The sequence below is a fragment of the Acyrthosiphon pisum genome, chromosome A1, assembly GCF_005508785.2.
Source record: "Acyrthosiphon pisum isolate AL4f chromosome A1, pea_aphid_22Mar2018_4r6ur, whole genome shotgun sequence".
Lineage (NCBI taxonomy): Eukaryota > Metazoa > Arthropoda > Insecta > Hemiptera > Aphididae > Acyrthosiphon > Acyrthosiphon pisum.
The window spans coordinates 86,262,091-86,275,386 of NC_042494.1; the positions used below are offsets into that span (position 1 = coordinate 86,262,091).

Here is a 13,296-nt window from a genome sequence, read left to right on the forward strand (position 1 = left end):
GGCTTTTTGGACATTTCATCTAAGACTTCATCTGGTGTAACATTGATATATTTATGTACTGCCAACGTTAATCCATTCAAATGATTGTAAAATAAAATGTTAGTATTTTTTGAATGTTAGTTGGACATTAGTTTAAGTTTAAGAATGTTATACTTCAAGCATTAAGTTTCTAGTGCATGTCTTAACCCTCTTTAACGTTGAAAACATTATTTCTGGGGTGGATGTTGAAACAGGCAGTACACATAAAATTTTTAATAGCTTATTCAAATTCGTAAAAATAGAGGAACTGCAAATTTTAAGAGCATCCAGGCCAGTTTTAATTACTTCATTATTCTCCAATAACTTTGTTCGACAGATTTTTAGTTCAGCTAGACTGTTGTCTTTATTTATGTGTAGTACCTACCTTAGTATTAGGTCTATGAATTATACATACTTTATAATAATTAATAATATGTATGATAATATTTAACATAACTAAGAAATTAAATTAAAACTAATTAGGTACACATTACACTATACATTATTTTTCTGAGTAAACCAAAACTATCGAAGAACTATAAATTACGCATAAAAAAAGTTCATGGGGGGGGGGGGGGATATGACATTATTTACTATAGGTATCATACATAATAAAATTAAAAAATATTTTGATTAATTTTCAGGTGTTTATACGACGAATTTATATTTACACAGTTATGCAGTAGGTACCCTGGTTATTTATATTAGTCAATATTTAAAACAGTTATAACCATAATTAATAATATAAGAATGGATAGGACATGCCTATACCAGTTCCATATGGGGCCGTGTGATTTTTTGGGGAAGAGAGAACGTAAAGAGACTAGAGAGAAAGACGATATGGGGCTTTTTAAGGTTATGTGCAAAACTATTTTATTAAATAATAATGAATAAACATGACAGTCAGTTATATTTAGATATTTGTCAGTTTGTATTTTGATTGTTTTGCCACCTGTACCTGGAAAATGGAAATTGGAAAATAATATTTTAACAAAATTAAAAATGATGTTATTTAATATTTATTATTATTTATCAATTATCACATCAATATTCGCCCCATATAACCTTCAAATTTATCACTAAATTTTCATGTGATAAGTTCTTATGTACTATCCATTCTTATATTATCTATGGTTATAACTCGTACAATACACGTTGGTACATGGGTTTGTTTTTAGCCAAAATCGGTTTAATCTAAAGGCACGTCCAGACGGAGCAGCTTTTGCAGCGCGGCAATGCCGCACGGCCTACGTCGGCCACGTGCCGCGCGGCAAATACACGTCCACACGGTTCTTTATTTATTTCCCGATTATCTTCCAGTAGACAATACTGATGATGCCGCGCGGCTTTGCCGAAAATTTGGCGCATTCGAACATTGGTAAGGGTCAGAGGGGGGGGAGGGTGCGTCCTCGGTCGCTCACCATATTCTCTATGAGTTGCGGTCGGTGACGCCTGACGGTCTTTACGGCTTGGAAGACGTCTACTTCGCCGTGTTGGATCACTTGTTCTATACACGCATTTGCAGCGCAGTAAACACCGCATCTGCCCCTGCCATCGCTGAAAGGATTCATACAAAAATTAAAATGTAAAATAATTTATTGAGCTTTCCGGTACGAAATTTGAGCCCTTGAACCACCCCTGAGTATGCGGTAAAAGAGTCGATGGAGATTATTTTTGTTATTTCGTTTTTTTTTCATCATTATCAACACGGCATTGTATGAAAATATTATAATAAACTCACTGCGATACGACCACGACAGGCCCGTAATCGATCCTCTGTCTCCACCTTTCGACCATGTTCATGAGTTCGACCAGAGAGTTGGTGGATGTGGGCACCCTGTGGCCCAGAGGCCAGCAAGTGAGCTGAAACAGTTGGACGGTCCTTGGAGGCGCTTTTACACCGGCCATGAGTTCGGTGAGCGATACGATCTGCAAACGTATCGGACGATGATATAGTTATTATAACACACAGGTGGTAATCGAAATAATTATTAGGTGATAGTAGCGCGTAACGACGACGCCAGCACACCTTTTTGTTGATCCTAAACAGCCATGTCTTTATGTTCGCGTAGTGATTGTGAGATATATGATCGATGGTGAACACCGGACCGTATTTCTTGGAATGTCTACCTTCCGGCCAAAACGGAGGGTATTGTTGCTGCAAAAACGCAAAACGTATTATAATAATAGTACAGAATACTAATACAATATATTATAATATTTTAAATTGTATAATATGAAAACCGACGACTTACAGAGTCTCTGGGCGGCAGGCAGAGGACGACAACGGCCGAACACTCATAATCGTACACGAGCGACCAAAAATCACCGGGTGTATGTTTGAGGGGCCATTCAGTGACGATGTACTCTCTGGGCTTGGTGTAGCCCTGCGGAATGGAAAAATAAGTGGCAATATATTATTATTGTATTTTATAATATAGCGTATTCATTGGTACAACTAGAGGGTGCAAAAGGGTCTTCAACACCACCAAGTTCTAATTTAGAGACCTTTGATTTTTTAGGTGTAACTATTTTTATTAAAGTGAAATACCATCAATTTTATGTTTTTAATATATGAAATATCATAGCACCCCAAGATTAATATGTCTAAGTGCGCCTATGAGTGTACTACAGTATAAGAAAAACCGTTTGCGCCACATAATATATATAATACATACAATATACTGCAGTGGTTCCCAATTAGCATTGAGTCACGAGCCCCTAGCTAAAACTTAAATTAGACCGGGGGTTATTTTTATCGATTAATATGCTCCATACAGTGCCACCGAACAAATTGTTGAATGGTCTGGTCAACAACCACTCCATTTAAATTATGCCACCCATATCCCACTCCAATATTAGTGAGTATTATAATTTATAGTTTATAGGATTAATTCACTTGTTACTCGTATACCACACCCACCATCCTACAAATTTGGTCTGGTTATGACCAGATTTGAACCCTGAGTTAAGCGCCACTTGCTTCATGAAAGTTTCCCACTTTATGCGGAAGTAAACATTTTTTACTCGCGTGTGTTGTCGGCATTAAGAACTTGTATGGCTCAGACGTCCGGTCAAGCACATCCACCCGGACCCTCTAACATCGACCACATACCTATTGCGGAAACCACTGATAATATATATAATATCCGATCAGTGGACAGTGAACGTAGCACACATACACAGATTTTAATCGATGGATATTATATAATAGTACTATAGGTATACTTACGTCGACGAACACTGCATTTATGTAGTCGGTAAACGTGTTGCCTTGGAACGAAGTCAAATACGGTCGGAAGTTGTCAGCTAAAGGGGAAAAAACTGACATGAGCAACAAAACGCGAGAGTTTTTATAAAAAATTGATGTTGAATTTTCTAATAATATGCGATCAAGTGCTTATAAAACTTTGAAGTATAAAGTACAATTATATAGAGGTGTGATTTATTATTCAACTATTATAATACTAACGCGGAACGATCAACACGTCTCTGTTCTTTTCCCGGTTGTCGCCTCGATGACCGCCCGCGCAATCGCCGATCGTAAAACGTGGAGTCATCTTGCAGATTTGCTGAAAATACGCAACAATTACAATATTATGCATTATACCTATTTATTTAATTATTTTAAATTTGGTTTTGAAAAATGTGTGTGCGTGTTTGAACTTTGAAGTAAGCCAGTATATTATAGAGGCGGTATTATGTGAATGAAACCCAGTCGCTGGACCTATTTATAGTGAGTATCCGAGGAGATTATGAGAGATGTTAAATTTGACACTATGAGGTGCATATTTTACAGGCATTCTCATAATATTGATTCCGTCGAATCATCGATTGCGATTACAAACAGCGCAACTGATAAAGTTGAACCTCGAAGAACACCGTTTTGTTGGTTGAATACACGTAAGATAAAATAAAATAATATTTCATTTGAAAAATTCCATCGATTAAGAATCAGTAGTTACCTATTTAACATTTTACCACACACAAAGAATATCTCTGAGTTTGCAAGGCAATGCCCGGTATCGTACACCTTATAAGTTATGGTCGAGGTTATGGTCGTCAATACCATATAGTATATAATTAAGAATTGTATTGGATTCATCTATTTTTGCCTGTATTGTGACGGCATTAATGCATTATATTATAATATAGTATTAACGGGAATGAAAAAACACTCATTATTATATACCTGGTACTCTCTCTGGTATTCGTTGAGTTTTGTCTCGATGTCCTTCATGGACTTTTGTTTCAGTTTTTGCGAAAGTTCTTTGACGGGAAACCATGAAAACCCGCAAAGCACGAACTCCTCCAACGTGTCGTATATGAATTTGTATTGGTTCTGGTTTTCAAGAACGCACGAGTATTACCAAATAACCACAACACATATTAAAATATTATTTATACCAGATTAGTATATATATATATAGAAAAGCTACAAGTCGTTTCGCGGGCGCTCTATATTGAAAAATATACCAAGTCGAAAATCTCATGCCACTTCAAAGAAATATTGTTTTTGGAAGACGATACAGTCATTATAGTATATAGTATTATGGGTATAATATATTATGCAAAGTAATGAAATTACATTTTTAAATAAATGTCACTTATGAAGGTATATTATAGTTCTTTTATTTGAACGAACGCCCACGTAATGCAGTAAATCGACGTGAAATGGTTGTTACGTGTAGAAATTATGAAAATATATGAATGCGTATGTACTACGATTACCAGTGTCTCGACCATTCCTTTTCTGGACTGTCTGAGCGTTTTCAAATAACCAAACACGTCGTAACAGTCTTCCTCTTCGGCGAGTTCCAGGTTGGCGTCGATCGACAGATAGACGCCGGAACGACCACCTCCGTCACTGCGAAAAGACAATTAGTCAGAAAATATTATTCATATCATCATATCATTCATAACGTATGATCGGCTTGATGTAAAACAAATCATGAGTATGCCTTTTATACACGTAGGTAGGCGACAATAATGATATAAAAACCTTATTAAAAACTTTCTCCAGGACGGCTTAAATCAAGTACCTATACAAGTATAATAATATAGTCTTTACTTTTTATGTAGTTTTTGGATATTTCTCGAAACAGGTACCTACTTTTGAACTTTTCCTAATAATAAATCACAAGAATCGTACACGTTACATATGCATTTTACAATATCAATTTGAATTATGATGCTAAAAATGTACTTTGAAATTTTATTTGTGGGATTCTAATTTTAGAAATTTTTTTAAATGGGTTATATTTAATATCTAGTATAGATAATTATTGAGTTTATGGATTCTTAATTTTGGTTTGATCGTTCATTCTCAAAATATATAGCTTGATAATCGTCTGATATCTAATAAGTATCTACCTATCGGTACTATGCCAGGGTGCAATCAGGGTTAAAAGGTTGGGGGAAGGGTTGTAGCTTCTACATGAAAACTAACCCTTGGGGACGTTGCCCTCAGACCTAACATAAATATCCACTTATAAATATACAAAAAATTATGCAAAAAAATAAAATAAATATTTATTTACTCGAGTTAAGTTTTTCACAATAATAATATTATACTGTCTGTATATAATATAATATTATATAATATATATATATAATTCGTTTTCTTAAAAACAAATACTGGTGTAAGGTCAATAATATTTATCATATAATATAGGGAATGCGTAAAATAACTATAAAATTTAAATAAAAATAATAAATTAGGAATTGCAGTTGAATTTTAAAAGGTTTATTTTAGGAAACAATTCTTACAGTATGCAGTAATACCTTTAACGCGATCAATCATACCGCTGTCGCTAAATTAATATACTCACTTGCAGTGGACTACGATCGGATTGTCGTGTTGCAGTCGGGAACCTACGACTGCTCTCATTCTTCGCCTGAACTCCAATATCGCGTTCGAGAACGGACAGGTGTGGCATGGCCATTCTGTGTAATGGAACTGAAGTAGAGTCCGGGTTTCTTCTTCTTTCTGAAGATATGTGAAAGAATGCATTTATTATTATATTAATATAAAACGCACATATTGTGTTATAGACTCAATCTTTTGTTATTATTCAACCGTCCCGGGACGTATACTAAAAAATATATAAGAACAGAAATAGCAATAAACTACAACCTTTCTAATTATTATTTATATTTACCATGTCTGACTTCGCCCGGAAAAAAAAAATAAACTAACATACAATCTTTGTAAGTATCTACGTTTTAATTTACGTAAGTTCATTGGCAAATCGTTACATTTTTTTTTTATAGATTTTTATATTCATTATTTTAAAACTAACTGACACAATTTTAGTTAATACAATATTGAAAATTCATCTCGCTGTACCACTCGACTTGCCATTGAAAAGATTTAGCATTTTTTTCTATTTTTTTTACTGGACAGTACTGGTTTGTTTCTATTTTATTGCTCAATATTCCGTGAACAGGATTTCGGTCTATAACTCATAAATCATAAGACTATGCACATAACATGTTCCGTAATGTGGTATTTGAATTGAAAAAAATCCTGTTCAGATCCGTTCGGTAGTTTCCGAGATTATCCCGGATATAAAAAAGACATTTTGTTTTATATATTATATAATATAAAATATAAATATTATATTATATTAATAATACTAAAATCACCCATAATTTAAGTACCTACCTAATTAAACGGTCGTAAAACGGCAGAAACAATTTATGAAAATTAAATGGTATGCTTTTGTAAATAACAGCTTATCTTACTAAACCCCGTGTTTGATAAATATCGTATGCACTCTGGTCCGTGGATACTATTCATTTTTTAAAGACTTTATAATACATCATCAGTTACATAATACATATTATTAAGAATGGACTTGGTTTTGATTTTTCTATAAATTAACAAAACCTACTTTCTCGAAAAAAATAATATTCTCAACAAAAATTCTAAACTAACTAACGTTTAAAATATAATTTTTATTCAAAAGAATAATAATTTGATTCATCACAGATCTGAGATCAATCGTCAATATGCCGTAAACAATATTTTTTAATTCAAGATATTTAAGTTTTAGATTCTGAGCGGAGCGAGGAAGCTAGTGGTTTTACAATGGTGTTTATTTTTTTATTTTTAGCCTGTATACAAAATATCTACCAGAAGGAGTGCTTCAATTTCAATATATAGTAGGTACCTTATCTTTTAGCAAATTGGATCTAGATGGTACTTTAGAAAGGTCTTTTTTCGATTTTCTCAATAGTTATTAATGCCACAGGAAAAACCACCGACAAATTACGAAAAACCGCTAAAAATGGGATTTTAATTTCTAACGTTTTGTTTATCACCATAGAAACAAATAAAAAATAATAATTTATAATACCTATTATAATATAAATTTAACTTACAGGATATAATAAATAATAACAATATCCAGACTGACAAATCGTCTCCACTCAGAATCGTTTTTCTTATACAATGATATTTTATCATTGAATTCAAGTTTAATACAATCATTTATACATTAACCCACTTGTAACCTACTGTACAGCAGAGTGACATCCACTTACCCACTTTTTTCATTCATCTTTCTAATTTAACAGTTGAGTTATCTATATAGATTATACGTACTGGTGTTTACGAGGAAAAAAAAGATATTAATAGCTAGAGATTTATTCAATGTCGAGTAGACACCAAACTTGCTAAAACTGCACATAACTTGTTGAACGATGTCTAACTCAGGGGACAAAACATATCGCGGATAAATGGATTAATATTATACTCGTGTTATAACGATAGAAATTTGAAAAAATTATAATATGTGTAAAATGTAATATATAGGTATGACAATCAACATAGGCGCAAATAGCGTTTGGGATTTAGGGGGATAAATCCTTACTTTGATAGTATCGAATAAGCCTAAAACAAAATATTTGGGAGGCTATGGTAAATTTGGGGGGGCTTAAAGCCCATAAAGCCCCCCTCCCCTATTTGCGCTTATGACGATCAACCTGTACGAGAACAGCAAGGCATAATAATATTATTATTTGGACGGAAAGTAGGACGTAACCGCTTCCCCCGAATCGATGAGGTGAAACCAAAGTTGTATTTAATCACGAAATAACAGAAATAAATTCACCGAATAACCTACATAATATAATAATAATAATAATAATAATAATAGTAATATGTATAGTCGAATAACGCCTTAACAACGACTCGCCGATCACCGAAACCCTATACAGAAATTCACAAGCTATAACAACAACAATATCAATTAATAATGTAATGTTATTTATTTTTCTCGTAATAGACAGCTGAAATATTATGTTTAAACACTGAATGTGGGCCAAAAATGACCAAAACAGCTGAGACTTTGTTTTACCAAACATGTATATAATAATATAATAGAATAGTAAAATAATAATAATATATACAGGGTGATAAAAAAAAAAAATATCCACTATATATTTAGTAAAAAACGGATTCTTATTTGAAAAACATAACTTGAATTGATACTGTAGATCACTCCTTAAGCAGTACAAAAACTCTCAAGAATTTGAACATAATATTATGGTCTTAAGTACATTTAAAAATTGCAAAAATCAGAAGTTAAATAAAAATGCATACGTCCGTGGTTAATCAACCTATATATTAAATTCTTAGTGGAGCGATGAATGTATTACACAATGAAGTGTGTTTTAATTTTTAATTTTTGTGTCTGAAGACATTACCCAGTAGAAAATTTGCTCTCGAAGCGTCGAAGGAGGTTTTTTGGTAGTATACATTATTGTGCCTAGTTTGTATTTTGGTGGGTAAAAAGTAGAAACTAGTAGGAACATTTTCAGTAGGTAAATTTTAATATAAACTGGAGAGGGATACGAATATTTGTTGAAATTGTAATATTGCTATTAAAATAATTGTTTGGTAACCGTGGTTACGCTCAGAATCGTTTTTTATCGTATACAATTAATACAATGATAAACGGTTTATCGACAGATCCAATACGACAGTAACCTACGTACTCAACGACGTACACTTGACACCTACAACTGAACCGTAGAGCAGTATAGACGGGTTTATATTTATTTGTTTTTCTTATCATTTCAATTCAATATTATATGGCAGATAATATAAATTACCGAAACACGTTACGTACCTACGCGTATTAGGCGAGTTTTACAAAACGTTTATTTCCCAAACGCTCCCGTTATTTATTGTTATTAAAAATAAGATACTTTAAACTAATGACGGGAACGCGACACCGCCATATATAGTTATATACTATACGCATAATTTCTGGCTTATTCATACGGTGGCTTTCATGTTTTATAATAACGCTGCAGCAGGAGACGTGTGTAGGTGTATAGGCTATATTATACTATATGGGCCACACCAAATGACGACGCGTCTGTGTCGGTAGGTAATAATGATATAGACAATACATTATATTTTTAACTCGGTTGAAATAACATATATAATATTATATTGTAGTATTATATAATGTCGACGTGCGAACGAGTCGGACCGGAAATTAAATTAAAATCGCGCACGTGTGTATAATATCCATATAGGCAGGGCTTGAAACCGTAAATATTATTTTCAATTTTGTTTTCGGTTTCGGTATCGATTTCAGTTTTTAACGGTTAAAACTGGTATTCAAAATCGATATCAAATATCGGTTTCAAGCCCTGCATGGCTGCATATAGGTATAGTGTTATCGCTCATATATCGTTCTGTTATATCGGGTCATTTGCACTTACCGTTCCTTGTTTTTTGACCACTTGTATGGTCCTGATGTGAAAATTGGCTAATTCTTCTTCGTGCAACACTGATATATTGAGATCGCCGTAGTTTTCACTGTTCACCTTGGCCGACGGCCAGTACTGTATGCACATAACCTAGGGCGAGGAATACGTGAGTGAGACTTCCGCTGCGTAAACAAACGGAAACCGCCGTCGGACGGACTATACACACACACACAAACCTTGATAAAGTCGAAAGTCTTGGTCAACATGACGATGCAACACGCGTTTTCTTGCCATATCATGCGCCAAAAATCGTTGACCGTGTTCTCTGTGGGTCCTTGCGTGACGATGTAGGCGTTCGGTTTCAACAGGCTCTGAAATCGATGCAATAAAAGACAAATACAATAAACCGAGTGTGCTGAAGGGTGTGCTGTTAAATATTATAATATTGGGAAGTCTGCGCAGTGCATATACCCAGTATAGAAGTGCCTAAAATAAATTATAAATTACTGCTTTATCAGCATGCACCGCGAATGTTTTTATGTGAAATTTTCTCATCAATGCGATTATATAATATAAATATGTAATATAATTACGATTTATGACCAATTTAATGGCTTCTCTTTTGCCATGATATTCCGATGTTATAAGTAGGTATATTTCATATCGATAAACTGCATTTTTTTTTACCAATATATTTATTTTTAGGCACTACACCACGAATTGCAGGCTTATTTCAATTAATTGACATATTTTTAATATGTAGGTAATATTATTATAATATGCATGCATAGAGAAGTCGTTGCAGCGTTATTATACAGGACTGCGTGCGAGTTGATTCTCGGGTACCTGTTTACTTGCACTACTACCGTTGAGTTGATTCCCTGGTCATTATATGTTATTTTCAATATTTAGTCAAGTATTCAGCCTATTAGCCTAACCCAAGAAACACCATGAGGAGGTTGGCTGACAAGTTTCTCAAAAATGTTGTTCTTTTTAGTTTTTTCATTATTTGAAAGTTATTCAATTTTTTGTTAAAAAAATTATTAGTAAAAAAATTTAGTAGGTAAAAAATTATTATTAAACAATTTAGTAATTTGGTAAAAATGTATAACACATTGTTTTTAAAAATTGGTATCTGGGAATCAACTAATACATAAAGTAGGTCTCGGGAATCAACTCACCTACTGCGCTATACAGATAGTGTTCAAAAAGTTTGGGGATAATCATTAGACCATATATATAGGTTATAATATCTTTTATCCATATATCTGTGCATTAGACTATAATATAATTAGAACTGATGAGCAAATGCCCCCTCTGCACCCCTTGGATCCGCCACTGGGTTATAATATTATATAATTAATGAGGTGAATAAATATCTTACGCTTACCTAATAAATGAGCAACAGTGTTATCTGATATTGCTATTTCATGTAGGTGTAAAAAATAAAAATATGCAAATATAGTTATTAAAGCGCGTTTCATAATGTTTGAACATCTTGTACCTATATACTTATTAGTATTATAAGTAGTATACTCAACATTGTATTAGGTAGGTATATTGTTTTTTGTATTATATAACAAGTGGTCAAACAAAACGCGAAAATTGGTCATTAATCATATTTATTGACATCGGGCTTTATCGATTTATACACACTGCAGACTACAGAGTGCACACATTTTGATTTAAATCTCGAAATTTCCAACATTGCAATGATATTATTATAGTTTACAATTAGGCGTAATAATCAAAATTTTTATTTTTTACCGTTTCGATTTTATAAGTTAATATTGAAAATTGTTAAAATGAATAGGGACCAGCAAATAACAGAGAGGTACCTATATATATATATATAAATAGTAATGATAACGGCACACACGTGTAAACAAACTATAGTTCCCTCCCTCTACAGTACCACAGGCTAATAACCGTAGCAGTTGTAGCCTTAACTCTAAAAAAAAAAAGTAATGATAACTTGGTTTGTTGTAAATTTAAAACTAAAATCAGATGTAATAACTTGATGTTGCAACTTATATATGTCATCATATTTCAAAAATCCAAAGATAATTATTTTTAAATCATTAAGTATTTATTTACAGAACTGCAGCTCTGCAGAAATGTAATGTCTAAATTTTTAATCATTGCAATTAAATTCAATCACTATTATAAGTTGTATTCGTAATACAACATAATTATAGCTATATACTATAGCTTAGAGTCTAGTGGTTCTCAACCTTTTTATATCTGCAGGGTACCACCTACCCAGTTTAAAATATTTATGTATCCCTTGACCAAAATTTTTTTTTGCTTATTAAAAATGTATACTTTATTTTATATGTATGGAATTTTATTTTATTTCATAACTACAAAGTTATGACAATATGGACATTTAATGCACAAAACTAAATAATATAGTGTGCAATTATTATTTATATCATATTAATATAATAATATCAAACAAGCCAAATAATATTTAATATGAATCCATTGACCATTCCATTTTCTTAATAAAGGGAGATTTTCTTCGGATACCGCATATGAGTCTTCCACGTACAACAAGTTGAGATAAGCTGGTATAGACTATAGACTATAGACTATAGATTATAGACATATAGTAATTGTTTTAGATTCTGAGTGGAACGATGAATGTATTAATTTTACAATGATGTGTGTTTTTTTTTTTTTTTTAATTTTTATATTTTTTTTTGTGTCTGTCATCACCTTTTAGGACAGTAAAAGTGCTTGGATTTTCTTCAATAGTACCTTTTCTGATAGGAAAGTGAATCTAGTTGGTTAGGTTAGGTTAGGTTAGGTTAGGTTAAATGTAACTCGTAAATACAATATTAGACCAGTGCCCAAATACTACCCCTAAATTACCACTTATAACTACGATATCTACAATGTATTCATAAAAACACAAAAAACGATATTTTGGGAACAGCATTAAAAGTATTTTTCTCTATAAAATCGATGGGTGCAGGGCGAATAGGTTTCTATTTTTATTATAATATAATTCTTCTACCTATGTAGGTACCTACTGGATTTTGGAATTAAATGGCTGCATGTTTGCTGTGCCTCTGAAAATGGTTATCCCAAACTACGTGATGTGTAAATAAAAATTAAAAACAAAGCTTCTAGAAAATTAGATTATTTTACGTATGGTTTAACACGATTGAATTTACAAATAATGTATATGAAATAAAAAAGTATTCGAAACTTAGTAGGTACATATTTGATCTTAAGCACAGATACTTTGAGAAAGTATTTAAAATACTACGTCCAAATACTTTGTTTGTCAAAAGTATTTAAAATGCGTATTGGAGTACTATTAAAAAGTATTTGAATACTTTTACTCGAAATTCGAGTGCCTCTCAATGCTGAATTGATAACATGATGTAATTTAATAAACATACCAGTGGAGGTAGTTTATAACACTATAGAAACGGTTGTACGTACAGTTGCATTGTAATTATTCACAATACGATTCGATTATTATCTTGTACCTACTACAACAGTTCGTCGTCGCTGTCGAAAACGGACAATAATTTT

General features: G+C 32.6%; 1 protein-coding gene across 3 annotated transcripts in view; it reads right to left on the bottom strand.

Annotated features, from left to right (window-relative positions):
- LOC100161300 (receptor-type tyrosine-protein phosphatase kappa) overlaps positions 1-13,296 on the bottom strand; it is a 194,455-nt gene that overhangs the window by 2,230 nt on the left and 178,929 nt on the right. For 2 of the 3 annotated variants that reach the window (XM_029487675.1, XM_029487677.1), the window contains 11 exons: positions 9,984-10,118; positions 9,760-9,897; positions 5,850-6,007; positions 4,744-4,885; positions 4,211-4,360; positions 3,491-3,590; positions 3,251-3,327; positions 2,274-2,405; positions 2,048-2,176; positions 1,760-1,947; positions 1,440-1,575 (listed from right to left, as the gene is read on the bottom strand). In XM_029487675.1, coding sequence (XP_029343535.1) covers positions 1,440-1,575; positions 1,760-1,947; positions 2,048-2,176; positions 2,274-2,405; positions 3,251-3,327; positions 3,491-3,590; positions 4,211-4,360; positions 4,744-4,885; positions 5,850-6,007; positions 9,760-9,897; positions 9,984-10,118 — 1,485 coding nt within the window. The remainder of the gene's footprint in view (positions 1-1,439; positions 1,576-1,759; positions 1,948-2,047; positions 2,177-2,273; positions 2,406-3,250; positions 3,328-3,490; positions 3,591-4,210; positions 4,361-4,743; positions 4,886-5,849; positions 6,008-9,759; positions 9,898-9,983; positions 10,119-13,296) is intronic. The other variant, XM_029487676.1, reaches the window with a different exon arrangement.